At 49.1% G+C, this 18483-nt stretch overlaps 1 protein-coding gene across 1 annotated transcript in view; it reads right to left on the bottom strand.

The window, feature by feature from the left end:
* Positions 1-4453: 4453 nt before the first annotated feature.
* The window catches only part of ADISSP (adipose secreted signaling protein), a 73513-nt gene continuing 59483 nt past the window's right edge, over positions 4454-18483 (bottom strand). Inside the window, exons 5-7 of the mRNA XM_081021277.1 lie at positions 11030-11152; positions 6611-6688; positions 4454-5310 (exon numbers count right to left, since the gene is read on the bottom strand). Coding sequence (XP_080877403.1) covers positions 5276-5310; positions 6611-6688; positions 11030-11152 — 236 coding nt within the window. The 3' untranslated portion in view covers positions 4454-5275. The remainder of the gene's footprint in view (positions 5311-6610; positions 6689-11029; positions 11153-18483) is intronic.

Below are 18483 nucleotides of genomic sequence, written 5' to 3'. Positions count from 1 at the left end.
TGGAAATTTCACCTAGCAGTGTCACCATAGGAAGATGAAATGCAATATAGTGGTACCTTGGGTTGAGTGCTTAATTCGTTCCGGAGGTCCGTTCTTAACCTGAAACTGTTCTTAACCTGAAGCACCACTTTAGCTAATGGGGCCTCCTGCTGCCGCCGCACCGCTGGAGCCCGATTTCTGTTCTCATCCTGAAGCAAAGTTCTTAACCTGAAGCACTACTTCTGGGTTAGCGGAGTCTGTAACCTGAAGCGTATGTAACCTGAAGCATATGTAACCCGAGGTACCACTGTATCCACATTCCATTCCATGCAACTCCCCCACTCCTAGAATTGCCATATTTCAAAAAGTAAAAACTAGGACATTCCGGAAAACCCCAAAGTTGTTAAGCTGCTGCTGCTGCTTCTTCTTCTTTACAAAAACACCAAAAAACACAGCAATTTTTCAATTGTCTGGCCTAAGATGCCTTCTGGAAACATGAAGTGTTTACATAATAATATCCTTAAATATTGTTGGGTTCACACACACACACACACACACGAAGCATCTCCGTGCACAAGGTGTTGGATAATTAAGACAACTGCACGAGCAAAAAATAGAAAGGTTCTGTGCTTTTGCATGGGGAACAGGACGGGCATTTAAGCCAACGGTGAATAACAATGTATGTCTGAAGCATGTATATTTGGACCTACCTTCCATTTTAGAGGAAGACTGGCATGGCTTTAGCTGGGTCTCCCCAACCTCTGTCTTGGACTGCCAATCCCATCGGCGGCAGCCAGTGGGTACCAGTGTGAACAGCAGGTGGAGCAGTTTCTCTACTTATCGTGCCTTAATCCAAATAAAAGCCTAGCTCAGCTTCCACCAACCTGCCCGGAGCGGAGGGGCGAGATTCATTCAGCTGGGGGCAAGGGGAGAGGCTGGTCACTAGGGCAATGTTTTGCCTGCTCCCCCAAACCCAAAGCTGTAGCCCAGCCATCTTGAGGACCTCAGAGCTAAATTTCCTTTTTAGAAATCTTATCAGTGAGCAGCTCCTTGTGGGTCCTTTCAGTCTAGTTCTCTTGATGTAAGCAGAACTGGAGAGGAGGGGCGGAAATCACAGGTATATCTAGGTCATGGGTGGGCAAACTAAGGCCCGGGGGCTGGATCCGGCCCAATCGCCGTCTAAATCTGGCCCACGGACGGTCCAGGAATCAGTGTGTTTTTACATGAGTAGAATGTGTCCTTTTATTTAAAAGGCATCTCTGGGTTATTTGTGGGGCATACGAATTTGTTCGTATTCTTTTTCAAAATATAGTCCGGCCCCCCCACAAGGTCTGACAGTGGACCGGCCCCCTGTTGAAATAGTTTGCTGACCCCTGATCTAGGTTTGGATGTTGCCTCCTGGAAATGGGAGTTTTTTTCTAAGTGTCCAGCTTGTCTCTTCAGAGTCTTGGCTTTTAAACAACTGATGCTCAAGTCTTGAGAACTGCTAGCGTCCACTGCATCTTTGCAAAGGACGGGGAGGAAATCAGAATAAATTGACTGCCTCCAGTGACACCCCACCCTCAACAGCTCAGAGTCCCTTTAGCCGGCCTGCTCACTGCTCCACCAACCATCTATTGCTCTCCAACTAGCCAGGCAGGATTGCACCATTCTCTGGAAGATCTGGCTGAATAAACTGTCCACATTGCCACCCTGCCCCTTCCAAACCGCGATAAAAAGCTTTTCTGGCCTGTCTTTTTGAGTCTCTGTCCTGCCTCCTTAATGCTTGTAATATGTCGCTTTGTAGGAACCCACCCAAAATTTTATTTTTCTATATTGTGTATAAACCCGCACTCTCTCTTTCTCTCCCTCGGGAGAACGGGTGGACATTCATGAGCTTGTTGCGGCCAGTATGGCTTTATTAGAGAAAAATAAACGGAAGTGATTTTTGCTTTCTTCTTCTGTGAGATGAGCGTTTGGGGCCCAGGTGCGAGTGGGGCATGGAGGCTTCAGCTGTGATTCCCCTTTGGCGGGGGGGGGGGGTTCCTTCCAACTCTACTCTTGGCAGGCAGATCTGCTCTTGGCTTCCTGAATCGCAGAACTCGAAGACTGGAAGGTACCCAAGGGTCATCTAGTCCAACCCCCTGAAATGCAGGAACTGCAGTTAAAGGATCCCCTTTTTGCTGTGGAAAATGTTCTGCTTCACAGATTAATTAGTAACTGTAAATGTCAATTACAAATGTTAGACAAGCTGGCAATTTCATCCCCCCCCCCCCCTTTAGATTTGGCATTTCTGATTTCTCTAAGTGAGCCCATTCAAATTTCCTGGAAAACCCACATCGCTGCCTGGGATCATTCTTCAGACACTGCCATCGCCTTGAAAAGATTCAAGGTTTACGAAAGAAACCTCGCCGTGGGTTTTGTAATGTAAAATTTAGACAAATGGCTGCATAGTTAGCTACCCCTCTGGTTTCCAGCCTGCAGCACATTGTGAAAGGATTCATATCTCCTAGTAGAAGCTTTAAGTTTTGCATCAATATGACAAAAATTCTAATCTCAGCGATGAGAAGATGTATAATCTCTTGGACCACTTCCAATTTTATTTGAACATATATTAAAAGGTAAGGGACACGGATGGTGCTGTGGGTTAAACCACAGAGCCTAGGGCTTGCCAATCAGAAGGTCGGTGGTTCGAGTCCCCGTGACGGGGTGAGCTCCCGTTGCTCGGTCCCTGCTCCTGCCAACCTAGCAGTTCGAAAGCACGTCAAAGTGAAGGTAGATAAATAGGTACCGCTCCGGCGGGAAGGGAAACGGCGTTTCCGTGCGCTGCTCTGGTTAATCATGCTGGCCACATGACCTGGAAGCTGTACGCCGGCTCCCTCGGCCAGTAAAGCGAGATGAGCGCCGCAACCCCAGAGTCGGTCACGACTGTACCTAATGGTCAGGGGTCCCTTTACCTTTTATATTAAAAGGTTCCGTCACATTTTGAAAGATGCATTTCCCCCTGATCACTGGCCGCCCCAGAGAGCTTCTCACACGCCCTTTGTTGCCCAACTGCATCACAACAGCCCTGCTTTCCATGGGTCTAACTCTCCAGGAATTGCTGCCACCCTCCCACTTACTCCTGCAGTCCTAGGAGAGAGAGAACCTGGAATGCACTAAAGCAATTATTTTTAAAGTGGTTCTGGCCCCACCACTCCTCTGCTCAATCTGTACCTGTGCTTACCTGCCATGGAACAGCAGTAATGTTGGATGTTGGATGTCTTAATTTGTTAGAAGCTGCCCAGAGTGGCAGGGGCAACCTTGTCAGATGAGTGGCATATAAATAGATAAATTTATTATTATTATTATTATTATTATTATTATTATTATTAAAAAAGGAACTGCAGTTAAACGATCCCCAGCAGATGAGCTAAAAGGATGCGGGGAGAGGATGGCTGGGGAAGACTTTCCATTGCTGGGGAGCATCCATCATCCAGTTTGTTTTCGGGGGGCAGCAATTTGCAGAAAAGCAATTTCACACATACAGGAGGGATTCTGGGGCAGTGAAACGACACCAGTCAACTGAATTCTGCTGGATGGATGGGGAATAACAGCAGGTAAAACGACTTGCTTTCTTGCTGCCTGACCCTGAACAAACCAGACCAGGGGTCCCCCAAGTTTTGGAGGCCACAGCCGTCTTGGTTCTGCGTCCCCAGGGCTTCCACTATGAAAAGCATGATCCGGAATAGCAGTTCGCAGAACCCATCGAGGAGGATAATCGCGCACAGTAAAATTCTGAAACCACAACCATTAATTGCAACATTTATTCCAAGACCAATTGAAGCCAGTTTGCTTATTTCAGCAAACTAGATGTGCGTATAGTTTTAATTATTCTGCTAAGGATAAGCTGTTTTGCAGTGTTCGTTTGTTTCTATGTTTTAGCAATTCTTGGTTTTTATCTGTAAGCCATCTTGAGCCCCATCAGGGAAGAAGGCAAGGTATAAATAAATATCCAAGAGTAATAGATGACCCAGCGATACCGGCTTTTCAAGGTCTGCTAATCATGCCCCCTCGCCTTATTTATTTAATGTGTACGCTGCCCTCCATCTGTAAATCTCAGGATGGTTTGCAACATAAAAATAAAATATAAAACGCAAAATGCATGATTAAAACAAGGGGGAAACCACACACCCTCCCACCTGCAGGGGGCAGTGCCACCCAGTTTGGGGACCTAGACAAGGCTCCAGAAGAGACGCTGGACTGCACTCCAGCCTGTAGGTGGCAGCAGAGCATCTGGCCTCCCACCCACAAGATTCAGACTTTGCCAATGGGGCGCCCCCTTCAGGCGCTTTGCGGTACTGATGGGAGCACAGCCTGATGGGAGTTGTAGTCCTCCTGGAAGGCCACAGGCTGGGGGTAGCTGGGTGCAGAGGACAAAAGACCTCATTGCAAAAGAGAAAACTTAAAACCCCAACCACATCCCCAGTCATTACACACAGGACAGCGGAGGAGGTTTTTTTGTTCCAACTGAAGTTTATTGTTTTCCTTTAGAGATTTTTTTGCTTTTAAAAAACCCAAAAAACACACAAGTTTATTTGAATATATATATATATATTTATGTATATATGTATATGTATATAGGCACATAAAAAACCCATTGGTTTGTTTCTTAACTATATCACATTCCTGGTCTTTGTACTATGAATCTTTTTTGAAAAAAGAAAAAAAAGTGAGAGAGAAAAGAGAATGGTTAAGAAAACACATCTGGGAGAGGAAGCGCCATGTTTAAAGACAAGGCTCCAACAAGTGAACAGAACATCTGCAGTTCTCCAGATGTTGATGGGCTTCAGCTCTCAGCAGCCTGAGACAGCGTGGCCCAATGGTTAAGGACAATGGGAGTTCAGCAACACTGGAGGGGTGCCCATCTCAGACAGATGAAACAGGGGTCAGCCATGAGCCTTGGGTCTCATCCTGCGCCCTCACCTCCCTGCTGCTCCAGAAGGGCTGCTCCTGAGAGGGCAGTGGTCTAGTTATGGGGTTGCCGAGGCAGGAGCACATCAGACTGCCTCCCTCCTACTGCTGGAGCAGATTTTTTTATTTCAAAAACAGGAGGTTCTGCTGCAGGTAGTGGAAAACTTAAAATAACATTTAAAAGAGAAGGGAGAAGAAAGTAAAAAATCTAGCACATCAGTCTGTGGCAGCCTCGCTCCCTGAAGAGCTACTTTTCCAGTTGCAGGGGACCGCTTTGGGGTTGGGGGGCGAAATCCAAAAGTCAAAGCTCTTCAACCTGCCCTCTTAAGCCACGCCGTGGGTAGATTTCACTAGGAAATGCAACTCATTCCTTTCGTGTCGGGAGCGGAGGGTCCAAATCTTGAATATGAAAAAGACGTTAAAAAGCAAACAAACCGCAGCAGGAAGGAAGAGAGAACAAAACACATGTTTTCTGTGACGCGGGGGTTTCAAGACACCGTATGGCTTGCAAGAAGAAGAGATTCGCTCGGGGCATCTCTGGAAAGGCAACGGAGGGTTCAAGCCTTGGGAAGGAACAAACCTTCCCAGGCTACAGCAAAGCAGAAACAGGAGTTTTTTTGTGGGGGGAGAGACACACTCTTGCAGGGCAACTGGGCAACTTTTTCCTCCTTTGGGGGCTGCCCCATCTTTACCGTAATAATGGGCTGCCTTGTTTGGCTCTGCCAGAGGCTGATCTGCCTGGGGGAACCTTCCCAGGAAAGTACCGCCTTGAAGGCTTGTTTGCCCTGAGGATGGGGAAGTGGGAGGCGAAAGAAAATAAGAGCACCCAACCCAAAGGCAGGGCGGCTGTGTAAAATTGGTCCCCAGCAACTGATGCAGCCCTAAGTCAGTCTCACAGAGCAGGCGCTCTCCAGATGCTTTGGACTAGAACTCCCATCAGCCGGGAGTTGCGGTCCTAAAACATCAAGAGGGCACTGGCTTGGCAAAGGCTCTCTAACTAATCCTGACCTATCTATAGCAACGCAGGGAAACCTTAAGTTATCTGAATGCCTGGAGGAACATAGGTTTCTCTTCCTCCGAGCAGCCAGCCGAAACAGCTGTTTGGGAGCAGCCACTTGCTGGCTGTTTTGAGATGGCTGCTGGTCTCAGCCAAACAGCTGATGCGATCAGCCACTGCGCAACTTGGGAAACTGAGCCTCGCGAAAGGGCGGCCACGGGAAACGCTTTTGCAGGCAGCGAGACGATGCTAAAACCTGGAGGAAAACCAACACACACACAACTGGTCTCTGGGGGTCCCCCGCGCATGTGCACCCGCTTGCAAAAATTGGGGGTGCGCACGGACTTTTGGACAAAAAGCCACACATCCACAGACGCAGTTTGAAGGCCGGAGAGACGGCTCTCGCCTTAAGCCACAGAACCGCCTTTTTGAAACCGGCGGGAGGGTGGGGGGGTGGGGTTAAGCGCAGCACCCCCAAAAACCCACAAGACAAGCGCCATGGGGGCGGGCACAAAACAAGCACGATCTGCGTCAGGCAGCCAGCGAACGGTTGGGGTGGGCATTCTCGTTTCAAGCTCTTTATAACCGGAAAATATTTATACATAGAAAACCCTCTGAAGGACGAGCGGGGTTCGAAGAAGAGGAGGAGGAAGAGGAGGCGGTGGGTTGGGGGGCAGGCCTAGTCGAAGCCGTGCCACTCACTCTGCTCCGAGTCGTACTCCACCTCGGCCCCGATACACTTCACCCCTTCCAGCAGCATGGGGGTGCCGTGGTGGCGGTCTGCAAGGCAAAGCAGAGAGGTAGTGAAGTTAGGAAATTTCAGTAGACAAATTTTGGTCAAGCTGAAGAAAAGCACTATGGGAAAACCAAAGGCCAAAGGATTTATGGGAAATGTATATCTGTTGCTTTAACCAACTGACTCTGGGAGTGTGAATACCGTAGTTTTCGCTCCATAACACGCGTTTTTTTCCTCCTAGAAAGTAAGGGGAAATGTCTGTGCGTGTTACGGAGCGAATGCTTCCCTCCTCCGTGGTTTCCAGCGGGAGAAGAGCCGCTGAATGGGGAGGAGAGAGGGACAGAGTGCCTGCTTCTTTAAAGGAGCGAAGCGGGAGGGGAGAGGAGCCGCTTACACGAGTGTAAGCAGCTCCTGTCCGGTTGGCTCCTTTAAAGAAGCAGGCACTCTGTCCCTCTCTCCTCCCCAAGCCTTGCGCACACCTGCCCGAAGCATGGGGCATCCTCCGGAGGGCTCCCCGTGCTTCGGGCGAGTGTCCGCAAGCCTTGCGCGCCCAGCAGGAAGTCCTGCCGGGCGCGCGAGGCTTGGGGCGGCAGCATGCAGCCCGAAACACGCGGAGCCCTCCGGAGGATGCCCCATGCTTCGGGCAGCTGTGTGCAAGGCTTGGGGCGGCAGCCGCGGTGGGGGGGGGAATAATATTTTTTTATTCATCCCCCCCCCCCCAAAAAAACGCGGTGCGTCCTATGGGCCGGTGCGCCCTATAGGACAAAAAATACGGTACATTTAGCTAGCAATGCTTTACAATGTTGTTATTTTCCTTTCTGAACCATATAAGAGATGTGCCTACTTTTAAGTATGCTTAATCTTGTTTTTTAAATAAATTTTAAATGGCGGATTTTCCTTTCTGGGGAAAGTCTGAATCCAAAGTCTGACCACTTAGCCTCCTACTGAACCTGTTGAATTTCTGCCTTTAATTTATGGAACCTGTTGAATTTCTGCCTGCAATTTGTGGTAAAGCAATGCAGGGTGGGGCAGCTGGCAACAAGGAAGAGTAACCTTCTCCCTTGGGTTAATCTTCTGGGCTATCCCCGGACAAGGGAGTGGTGGCAGCAACTACCCCTTCTGTTGTGTTTTGTCCTGAAAAGTAAATGCTGTGGCACCACCTTCCCTTTCTTAGCCGGGTCCCGCTGGATTGTAGGACGGAAGAGGAAGGTGGGTGTGTCGCAACATTACTACATGCGGCGTTGGAGAAAGAAAGAAACACTGCTGGGGGGGGGGCTAAGGGGAGACAGGACCCACCTCCTAATTCTGTCCCGTTATGCAAGGCAGCGGCAGCCAGAAAGCAGAGAGGAAACTGTTGAGGCGACTCGCGCAAGCGAGCCAAGCTGCACAGGGAAGGGTTTCGGGAAGCTTTTAATGTTTGATGTATTACGGTATTTTAATATTTTGTTGGAAGCTGCCCAGAGTGGCTGGGGAAGCCCAGCCAGATGGGCGGGGTATAAATAAATTATTATTATTATTATTATTATTATTATTATTATTATTATTATCATTATTATTATCATTATCATTATTATAAAGGGTCTTCAAAAATCGTCGGTAGGCAGAACTAACTTTCATGCCTTTTGTAAAAGAAATGTTATTATGGGTAGCTGGGAAATAACTTCATGCCCCCACCTCGAGGGGGCAGTTATAGCCATCATGAAACCCAATTCCCTTTTGTTATTTCATCTCCTTTCCTGCGCTTATTAAAAACGGTGCCAGTCATTTCGCCCTCTGCAATCTTTGCTTTGATCTCCTGCAGTCAAGGGATGGAGAGCAGCGTTCAGGGCCCTTATCGCTGACACCCCCGCCTCCAGCAAACACTCATTAACCCGAGAGATAAATATTCCAACACACAGCAAGCGAGTTTAATTTCCTGAGCAGTGGAGGCTCTGCGCCAGAGGATATTAATTCGGGGATATATGGGCTCAGATGACGAAAGGTGGCACAGCCCAGGGGCAACCGGCCGGTGTGTGGTGCAGTTAAACAGGAGATTTATGTGCTGAAATGGGGGGGGGGGGGAGCCAGGGCTGACCCACTGACACTTGCTGCGAGAGGATGCCTAAGGATCCCGTGCAACATCACAGCAGAATAGAATAGAATAGAATAGAATTTATTATTTATACCCTGCCCATCTGGCTGGGTTTCCCCAGCCACTCTGGGCAGCTTCCAACAAAGTATTAAAATTCAGTGGTCTGTTAAACATTAAAAGCTTCCCTAAACAGGGCTGCCTTCAGATGTCTTCTAAAAGTCTGGTAGTTGTTGTTCTCTTTGACATTTGGTGGGAGGGTGTTCCACAGGGCGGGTGCCACCACCGAGAAGGCCCTCTGCCTGGTTCCCTGTAACTTGGCTTCTCGCAGCAAGGGTACCGCCAGAAGGCCCTCGGCGCTGGACCTCAGTGTCCAGGCTGAACGATGGGAGTGGAGACGCTCCTTCAGGTATACAGGACCAAGGCCATTTAGGGCTTTAAAGGTCAGCACTAACACTTTGAATTGTGCTCGGAAACATACTGGGAGCCAATGTAGGTCTTTCAAGACCAGTGTTATGTGGTCTCAGCGGCCGCTCCCAGTCACCAGTCTAGCTGCTGCATTCTGGATTAGTTGTAGTTTCCGGGTCACCTTCAAAGGGAGCCCCACATAGAGCACATTGAAGTAGTCCAAGCAGATAGCAGGACTGTCTGTGCACAGCCGAAGAGCTGAATTTTCGCACCACAAAATTGCTACGATTTTGTACCACAAAAAAGTCACAGAGTCACAGAACTGCAGAGCTGCAAGGGACCCAAAGGGTCATCCAGTCCAACCCCCTGCAATGCGGGATTCACAGCTGAAGGGTCCCAGAAAAGTTGGTCATCCAGGGATGTGCAAAGCTCAGGATGGATTGTGGGAAAGGGGACACTTAACCAGGAACATAAGAAGAGCTGGTTGCTGGATCAGGCCAATGGCCCACCTAGTCCAGCAACCTCTTCTCATAATGGCCAAACAGATGGGAAACCCGCAAGCAGGATTCGAACACAAGAGCAACTCTCCCCTCCTGCGGTTTGCAGCAAGGGGGACTCAGAAGCACTGTGAAAGGAGTGAGCTCAATCACACCAGGCCATTTGGAGCCGATTCTTTATTAGCGAAAGAAGGATCTGCACAGGAGAGTCAGGCCTAATGAGCACAGCAACTCATCTCTGGCAGGTCTGCCCCCATGAAGCAGTTGCTGAGACTGAAGGTCCCTGATTCCCCACAGCTGCCTAAGTCCCCTCCTCTCCAGGGTTTCCCCCAGGCAATCGGAGACTGTACCTACCTGTAGCTAAACCTCTCCTCCACCCTTTTCATGCCTCTTCTGGTCCTGGGAGATGGGAGCTTATCTCAGCAGGGGGGTGAGATACCCATGAGTCTTCCTCAGCCAGACTGCCTCTTGGTCTCCCTCCTCTCCTGCTTCATCTTCTGCCACTGAGTCTGGACTGCTCTCTGCCACCGACTCTCCCCGCTCACGGAGCCCTGTTACCTCTTCATCTTCCGACACTCCCCTCTTCCCAGTCTTCTCCCTCTGACCACTCATCGTCGTCCCATCACCACTCCCCTGGCTCTGAGCCTTCTTCCCCTGGGAGTTCCCTTGGGGGTTCCCTAGCTGGTGTCCCCCCCCCACTCCTGTTGTCCAACCAGTCCATGACACATTACTGCCTCTAGAGCACAGCCATCCTGACCGCCAGCAATGGACAGCCTCTCTCCTCCATGAATTTGCCCTGCCTCCTTTCAAAGTTGGTGGCCACCGTTGTTTCCTGAGGCAGGGAGTTCCACAGTTTAACTATGTTATGCGTGAAGGAGTAATAGTAAGTAATAGTAATTTATTATTTGTACCCCGCCCATCTGACTGGGTTTCCCCAGCCACTCTGGGTGGCTTCCAACGAAGATTAAAAATACATTAAAATGTCACACATTAAAAACTTCCCTGAACAGGGCTGCCTTCAGATGTCTTCTAAATGTCATATAGTTGTTTATATCTCTTTGACATCTGGTGGGAGGGCGTTCCACAGGGCGGGCACCACCACCGAGAAGGCCCTCTGCCTGGTTCCCTGTAACCTCACTTCTCGCAGCAAGGGAACCACCAGAAGGCCCTCGGAGCTGGACCTCAGTGTCCAGGCTGAACGATTGGGGTGGAGACGCTCCTTCGGGTATACAGGACTGAGGCCATTTAGGGCTTTAAAGGTCAGCACCAACACTTTGAATTGTGCTCAGAAACGTACTGGGAGCCAATGGAGGACTTTCTCTTTTGTGGAAAAGTGGTGGGAGTCTTCAGGTCCTCCAACGGCTTCCACAGCCCCCCCAAAAAATGTAGGCTTAAGGAACGGGGACACTTACCCATCACCCTGGCTTGCACGACCACCTTGATGGAGACTTTGTCATTGGTCTGGCTTTGCAGCACCATCTCCTCCCGGAGGACCCCTTCTTTGTGGGCGGTGTACTCGCATTTGATGTTGTAACCTGAGCGGCAGGGGGGAGACAAGAGTGGCAGGCGTCATCATACAACACCCCCGCAAGGATCAAAGAAACGGCAGACAAAGAGGCAAAGGGAAGCATTTCCTTGACACGGCAGGTCATTAACCCGGGGAACTCCCTGCCACTGTTACGCAGAAGCTCAGCTCAGCTGCAACTCTGCACATGCCCTGGGACTAGGCGACAGCTTTGATTTTGCTTCAGGCAAAAAACTGCAGTGGTACCGCAATGTCAGAAAGGAAGCACGCAGGTATAGAACCCAGGCGCAAGTGGCATATATAGTTAAAGGATTGAGTCCTAAGTATTGGCATTGTGGTCAAGAGTTAGGGGTATATGCACATATGTGGTGGGAGTGTATGTGTGTAAAGGAATATTGGAAAAAGATTATAAAGGTTATTTCTGATGTATTTCAGGTTAAGATAGAAGTCAATTGAGAAATGCTTAGCTCAGGAATACTGGGGAATAGTAAAATAGAAAGGAAAGAGCCATTCTCTGTTAATAATTCATTCTCGAATTGCCCCCCCTTAAAAATAATTGCCCCCCTGTAGGGCATGTGCCCCACCTTGCGAACCACGGATTTATATTGTACCCCTTTCCTCCAAGGAGCTCATGTTGTCATGCATAATTATAATAACGATGCTGGTGATGATAACACCAATAATTTTATTACAGTCGTACCTCGGAAGTCAAACGGAATCCGTTCCGGAAGGCCGTTCAACTTCCAAAATGTTTGGAAACCAAAGCACGGTTTATGATTGGCTGCAGGAACCTCCTGCAGCCAATCAGAAGCCCCGTCGGACGTTCGGCTTCCAAAAATAGTTCATAAACTTGAAATGTCACTTCCAGGTTGCAACGTTCGAGAGCCAAAACGTTTGAGAACTAAGCTGCTCGAAAACTAAGGTACATCTGTATTTGTACTCCACCCATCTGACTGGGCTGCCCCAGCCACTCTGGGCAGCTTCCAACATAATAATAATAATAATAATAATAATAATAATAATAATAATAATTTATTTATACCCCGCCCATCTGGCTGGGCTTCCCCAGCCACTCTGGGCGGCTTCCAACAAAATATTAAAATACAGTAATGCATCAAACATTAAAAGCTTACCTAAACATATATGAAAACACAATGAAACATTAAACAATGGTTCAAACATGGATCTCCCCCCTCCTCACTTAATCCACACAACCACCCTGGGAGGTAGGTGAGGCTCAGAGAGGCAGGGCCAGAGCTCACACCCAGCAAGCTTCACGTCAGGATTCGAACCCGAGTCTCTTCCCAGGTCCTCATCTGGCACTCTTAACTGATGCTACAGCGCTCTGGTCAAAGCGGCAGATCCAAAGCGGCAGATCCGACCCCCCCAAATTACAGACCCCGCTTCTTCAGAGAGAGAAAGGGGGGAGCCTCTTCTAGCTGATAAAGGTGCAAAGCCAGGTGCCTTTCCTAAAAAGCCGTCGAACACTTTTTATAAAATATGCTTGCTAATTCAAGCACTCGCTCCACATAGGCGGGGAGGGGGGCATGATTGGGAATTAAGCCCCCCCCCAAAAAACCTCCAGAAATACAAAAAAAAAAAAAAAAAAATGACACACACACCCCTCAAGCTTTTCAGCAGAGCAAAACCTTTTTTATTTTTTTGTCACCCACCGGTAATAATTTCGCTTGACTCAGAGGAAGATAAACACAGTCATTCATCTGGGGAGGGGCGTAATAATTTGGTGCATTCAAGGGGTGGGGGGAAGGTTTCCAACGATCAGGAAAAATGCCTAATTTCCGCACCTGAACAATGACGGGACTCACTGGGCGTGGGAACAGCGCTTTGAAATTTTTCACAAATGACTCGCCTCCTACGTGTTAAATCGGCAAAGCTGGAGGGGTGTACTTAAAACTATAAGCCATTAAAGAACACATTAATTTGGGGAGCGGGGCAAGGGGTTTGCCTAAATATAGAGGCAAGCTTTCAATAGGTACCTGAGGTTTGGAATATAGAGGTCTTTGGTAGAGGGAAGGATCTCACCATAATGGTTATTACACCTTATACGATGTGGGTTTTTTAATAAACCAAACCTAGCTTTTCCTACTGGCATGTTAAAAAGTCCAGGGAATTTTTTATATTGGGATTAATTGCCTTTGGGCAGCTACCAGCTATTCAATTTACCCCTACGCTCAAAGAGAGCAGTTCCTTCGTCCCCTTCAAGCCTTCTACTCTCCTCCTGTGTGCTAAACCTTGCACTCATAGGGTATAAGACCCCCTTGCCAGGGGAATATAAATGGTAATGGAGGTCCTGCAGCCGCCAACTCACACCAGCCCCCATCTTCCAGGCCAGGGAACCTGGGTGACGGGAATGCATAGCATTGCAGAGTTGGAAGGGATCACATTCACCCAGTGCTTTACCAACTGCACTGGCTCCCGGTGGAGTACAGGGTCAGGTTTAAGGTGCTGGTTTTGACCTTTAAAACCCTATGCGGCCTAGGACCCTCATACCTATGGGACTGCCCCTCCTGGTATGCCCCGCGGAGGACCTTAAGGTCCACAAATGGCAACACTTTGGAGGTCCCAGGTAGCAAGATGGTTAGATCGGTCTCAACTAGCGCCAGGGCCTTTTCAGTACTGGCCCCAACTTGGTGGAACGCTCTGTTACAAGAGACCAGGGCCCTGCGGGTCTTGACATCTTTCCGCAGGGCCTGCAAGACAGAGCTGTTCCGCCTGGCCTTTGGTTTGGACTCAGTCTGACCCTTCTGTTTCCCTCCCCTTATGGTTTTCATCTATGGGCTACTTTTAAAATGAGGCTGCATTTTAAATTGCATTTTAACCTGTATTTTAAATTGGGTATTTTTCCTCTATTATGTTTTTATAGTAATTTTACTGGTGTTAGCCGCCCTCAGCCCAGCTCTGGCTGGGGAGGGTGGGGTATAAATAAAAATTATTATTATTATTATTATTATTATTATTATTATTATTATTATCATCATCACCATCATCTGGTCCAACCCCCTGCAATGCAGGAATCTCAGCTTGAGCATCCATGAAAAAGGGCCACCCAACTTCTGTTTAAAACCCCCCAACGAAGGAGAGTCCACCACCTTCCAAGGGAGTCCGTTCCACTGTCAAACATCTCTTACTGTCAGAAAGTTCTTCCTGCTGTTGAGTCGCAAACATGGGGGAAAAATACACAACTGCAATGTAAGTAAATAAAAAATAAAAGCACAAAACCAACCTCAACACCTTCCACATCCATCACAGCAAGATCTAAAATAAAGACAGCGCACGAACTCTCCTTGCTTGGAGGTTTTTAAGCAGAGGTTGGGTGGCCATGTGTCACGGACGCTTTAGCCGAGATTCCTTCATTGTGGGGGGGGGGGGTTGGACTAGATGACTCTGGTGGTCCCTTCCAACTTGGTGATTCTATGAAACAAAACACCCCAGCCCAGAAGTCTGCCCTTTATCATCTTGGTTGCCCTCCTCTGCACAGCTTGTCAATGTTAGGAGCGTCCTACTCTCGTGTAGGACCCTGGCAGAGACACATGCCCAGCTGGCATGTTCTCTCCCTCCTGGTCGATCGTTCGGGAGCATCAAAAGCTTTCTTCTGCCTGAACATCACAGCAACTGATGCCAAAAGGCATTAGCACGCTTAGGGATCCTGCAGAGTATTCGCAGTTTGCGTAACAAATTCAGTAGCACAGCATTTTGGCTAATACAGTCATACCTCGGGTTACAGACGCTTCAGGTTGCGCGTTTTCGTGTGACAGACGCGCCGAAACCCGGAAGTACCGGAACAGGTTACTTCTGGGTTTTGATGCTCACGCATTGAAAAAAGTCGTACTTTGTGCATGTGCAGAAGCGCCAAATCGCAACCCGCACTTGCAGACTTGGTGCTGCGGGTTGCAAATGCTGCAGGTTATGAACATGCTTCCTGCACGGATTATACTCGCAACCCAAGCATCCACTGTATTGACTTAACAGTCAATATCCTCTTTAAACGGTGGCACTCAGAACTGGACACGGTACCCCAGAATAGAGTCAGAATACAGAGAGGAACTATTGCTTCCTTTAATCTGGACACTAGACTTCTGCGAGACTTCTGCGGACGCAGACTTTATTCGCAGTAGACTTTTTCTGCTGCATCACACTATTGACTGTCGCAAGCCGTAATTACAGGAACATGCCCATCGTCAGGACGGATGGGGTGCCTGCGGAGGAGAATGTACGTATCGCAAAGGACATTTACGGGGTGCCCCATCGGCGCATCTCGATCCCTTGCTTGGCAGGCAAGAAGGACCCTCCCCAGCCTCGGAGGAGCTGGCTGCCAGCCTGGAGCTGTTGCCACCAGGAGGGGTGCCCAACTACAGCCTTGCGCCATCTCCAAAATGGGGGGGGGGGTGGATGGAGAAAGGCGTTGCCGCCTGCTGCAAGCCAGGCTTCTGAAAAGGGCAGCGCATCACCGAGAAAAGTATTCCTGGCACGTCCGGAACACTCTGCAGAAGATCAGTGCCTTGACTCAAATGCCAGAGGGCTGCCTCTCTGTGCCAATCAGATGTAGCCCTGTGTGGCAGGTGAAATGTACGGCGCACCCTTAATCCATCTCTTGCCGGCCCGGCAGACGGGGTGGAAATGCATGCGCTTTGTTTTCCTGCTGCAAGAAGCCACAGGGTGGGGGGGAGGCAGCCAAGGAAAACTGCAAAGAGATAAAAGGAGCAGCAATGTTTGAATCACTGCATAGTAGAGGTGGAAGGGGCCAGAGGGGGCATCTATTCTAGTCCCACCCCCAGCAGTTTGAGTTTAGGAGTCGGAGGGGGCTCTTCCTTGCTCCCCCTTTCAGAAAAAAGAGGCACACTGCCCAGACCTGCCCCCCCCCGGGAGGTTGCCTCTGTGACTTCACCCCCGAAAGGCACACTCCATTGTCTCTCGAGGCAGACAGATGCCAGCTTCTTTACGCTGCATACAGCTAAACCGTGGAACTTGCTGCCACAGGAGGCATTGATGGGCACTGACTTTGTTGTTGTTTAGTCGTTTAGTTGTGTCCGACTCTTTGTGACCCCATGGACCAGAGCACGCCAGGCCCTCCTGTCTTCCACTGCTTCCCGCAGCTTGGTCAAACTCATGTTGGCCGCTTCGAGAACACTGTCCCACCATCTCGTCCTCTGTCGTCCCCTTCTCCTTGGGCCCTCCATCTTTCCCAGCATCAGGGTCTTTTACAGGGAGTCTTCTCTTCTCGTGAGGTGACCAAAGTCTTGGAGCCTCAGCTTCAGGATCTGTCCTTCCAGTGAGCACTCAGGGCTGATTTCCTTCAGAATGGAGAAGTTTGATCTTCTTGCAGCCCATGGGACTCTCAAGAGTGTCTGACTTGGATGGTTTTAAAAGTGGCTCAGACACATTCTTGGAAGGGATGGCTACTCACGGCTCCTAGCCATGCTTTGCCCTCCACAGTCCAAGGCGGCAATGCTTCTGAAACCAAAGGAGGAGACAGCGCTCTGGGTTCGAGTCCTGCTTGCGGGTTTCCCACCGGGGCAAGCGCTCAGCCACAGTGAGAACAGGATCCTGGACTACACGGCCCACCGGCCTGATCCAGGAGACCCCTCTTATGATCTTCAAACGCCTGGAGGGCACCAGGTTGGCGAAGGCTTCTCTGAGCACACCTCTGGCAGCAACTCTTTCAGGGAATGAGAAGCCTGGGAGGGGCGGCTGTGTTTAGGGGCTGTGAGCTGCTGGGTGCATCTCAACATGCCGCCAAATTTCCTGTCATCACAATCCTCTTCCATGTAGCGTATCATTAGTCACCCTCCGAGGCTAAATATAAAAACAAACTCAGGAGTTCCTGGACAGGATCCACCAGACAGACTCATTGCATAGAAGCCAGAAGGCTTCACGATCTTGAATCCTTCTACCCCGTTTGAGTCACGACTGAAGAGAAACCTCCACAAATGGAAGCTTCTCCTGTTTTCTCAACGAATGCATTCTCCCAGCGCAAGACGTCCACTCGTTTTTCTAGGGGGTAATTGGGAAATAAGCAAAGCGGGAATCGGCATATAGGTTAGGGCTGCAATCCAATCAGGATTTTCAGGACATAGCTGGCATCCGGGCGGAATTTTCGGAAGTTAATTAAAATATCTGGGGGGGGGGGAGAAACTGGGAGTGTGGCAGCTCATATCGAAAGTGTTGATTTTTGGGGTGAATTTCTGAAAAGTAGCTAAAAAACTTGAATATTTTGCAAAAAAAATAATAACAACCCTAAACCCCCAAACCCAACAACTTTTGTGTCCGGATTTTCGCTTCTTGAAATATGGCAACACTAATATACATTGATCTAATCTTTTATCATGTTACACTTTCATGGGGTCCCTTGCAGACATTGCTGCTTGCTTCCTGTATAGGGAAGGGGTTTTTAAAAAGAAAATGTTTAATGCTTTATAATGTTTTTATATGTTTTGGAAACCGCCCAGAGTGGATGGGGCAACCCAGTTAGATGGGCGGGTTATAAATGATAAAATTATTATTATTCTTTCTAAAAAGAAGACCCCAGAAGGGAACCAGCATCCGATATCTGCCCTTTCCACTCATATACTCAACATGACTTGGCTGGAGAAGTGTATTGCAACGTTGAGAGATGCAAAAGTTTTGAAGAAGGGTCGCACCTTGCATCTTGTTTTGTGAAGAGCCGATTATGTAAGGCCCACCTTTCCACGCAAATCGAATCAAATTCCTCACCCCTTCGTGAGTTACACAGAATAATAGTAACTTTATTACCTATACCCTTGCCCATCTGACTGGGTTTCCCCAGCCACTCTGGGCGGCTTGCAGTACATATTTTAAAAGATGCACTGAATCAGAAGGCAGATGGGTTCTGCTTTGCCACACTGGGACTGTGTGTGTTTTTGCGCGTGAAAACAAGGCAAGGCCCCAACAGCTGAACCATTCATTCGGTTTGTTTAAAGGTGGAGGCAAAGACTGAAAAAACGAAGACACAAAGAACAGAAAATAGAGGTGATCACAACCAGAGGCTGGAAGAAATACGTTCAGAAGAAAACATTGAGTCTATACTGGCTGGGGCTGATGGGAGTTGTAGTTCAACAACATCAGGAGGGCACCGGGATGGCAAGGGCAGCTTTACACCCTTAGGTAAAGGGAAAGGGACCCCTGACCACTAGGTCCAGTCGTGGCTGACTCTGGGGTTGTGGAGCTCACCTCGCTTTACTGGCTGAGGGAGCCGGTGTACAGCTTCTGGGTCATGTGGCCAGCAGGACTAAGCCGCTTCTGGCAAACCAGAGCAGCACACGGAAATGCCGCTTACCTTCCCGCCGGAGTGGTACCTATTTA

This window comes from Podarcis pityusensis (assembly GCF_964106645.2).
Source record: "Podarcis pityusensis genome assembly, chromosome: 9".
Lineage (NCBI taxonomy): Eukaryota > Metazoa > Chordata > Lepidosauria > Squamata > Lacertidae > Podarcis > Podarcis pityusensis.
The sequence above is the reverse complement of the archived record's forward strand: the minus strand, read 5'-3'. Positions and strand labels throughout refer to the sequence as shown.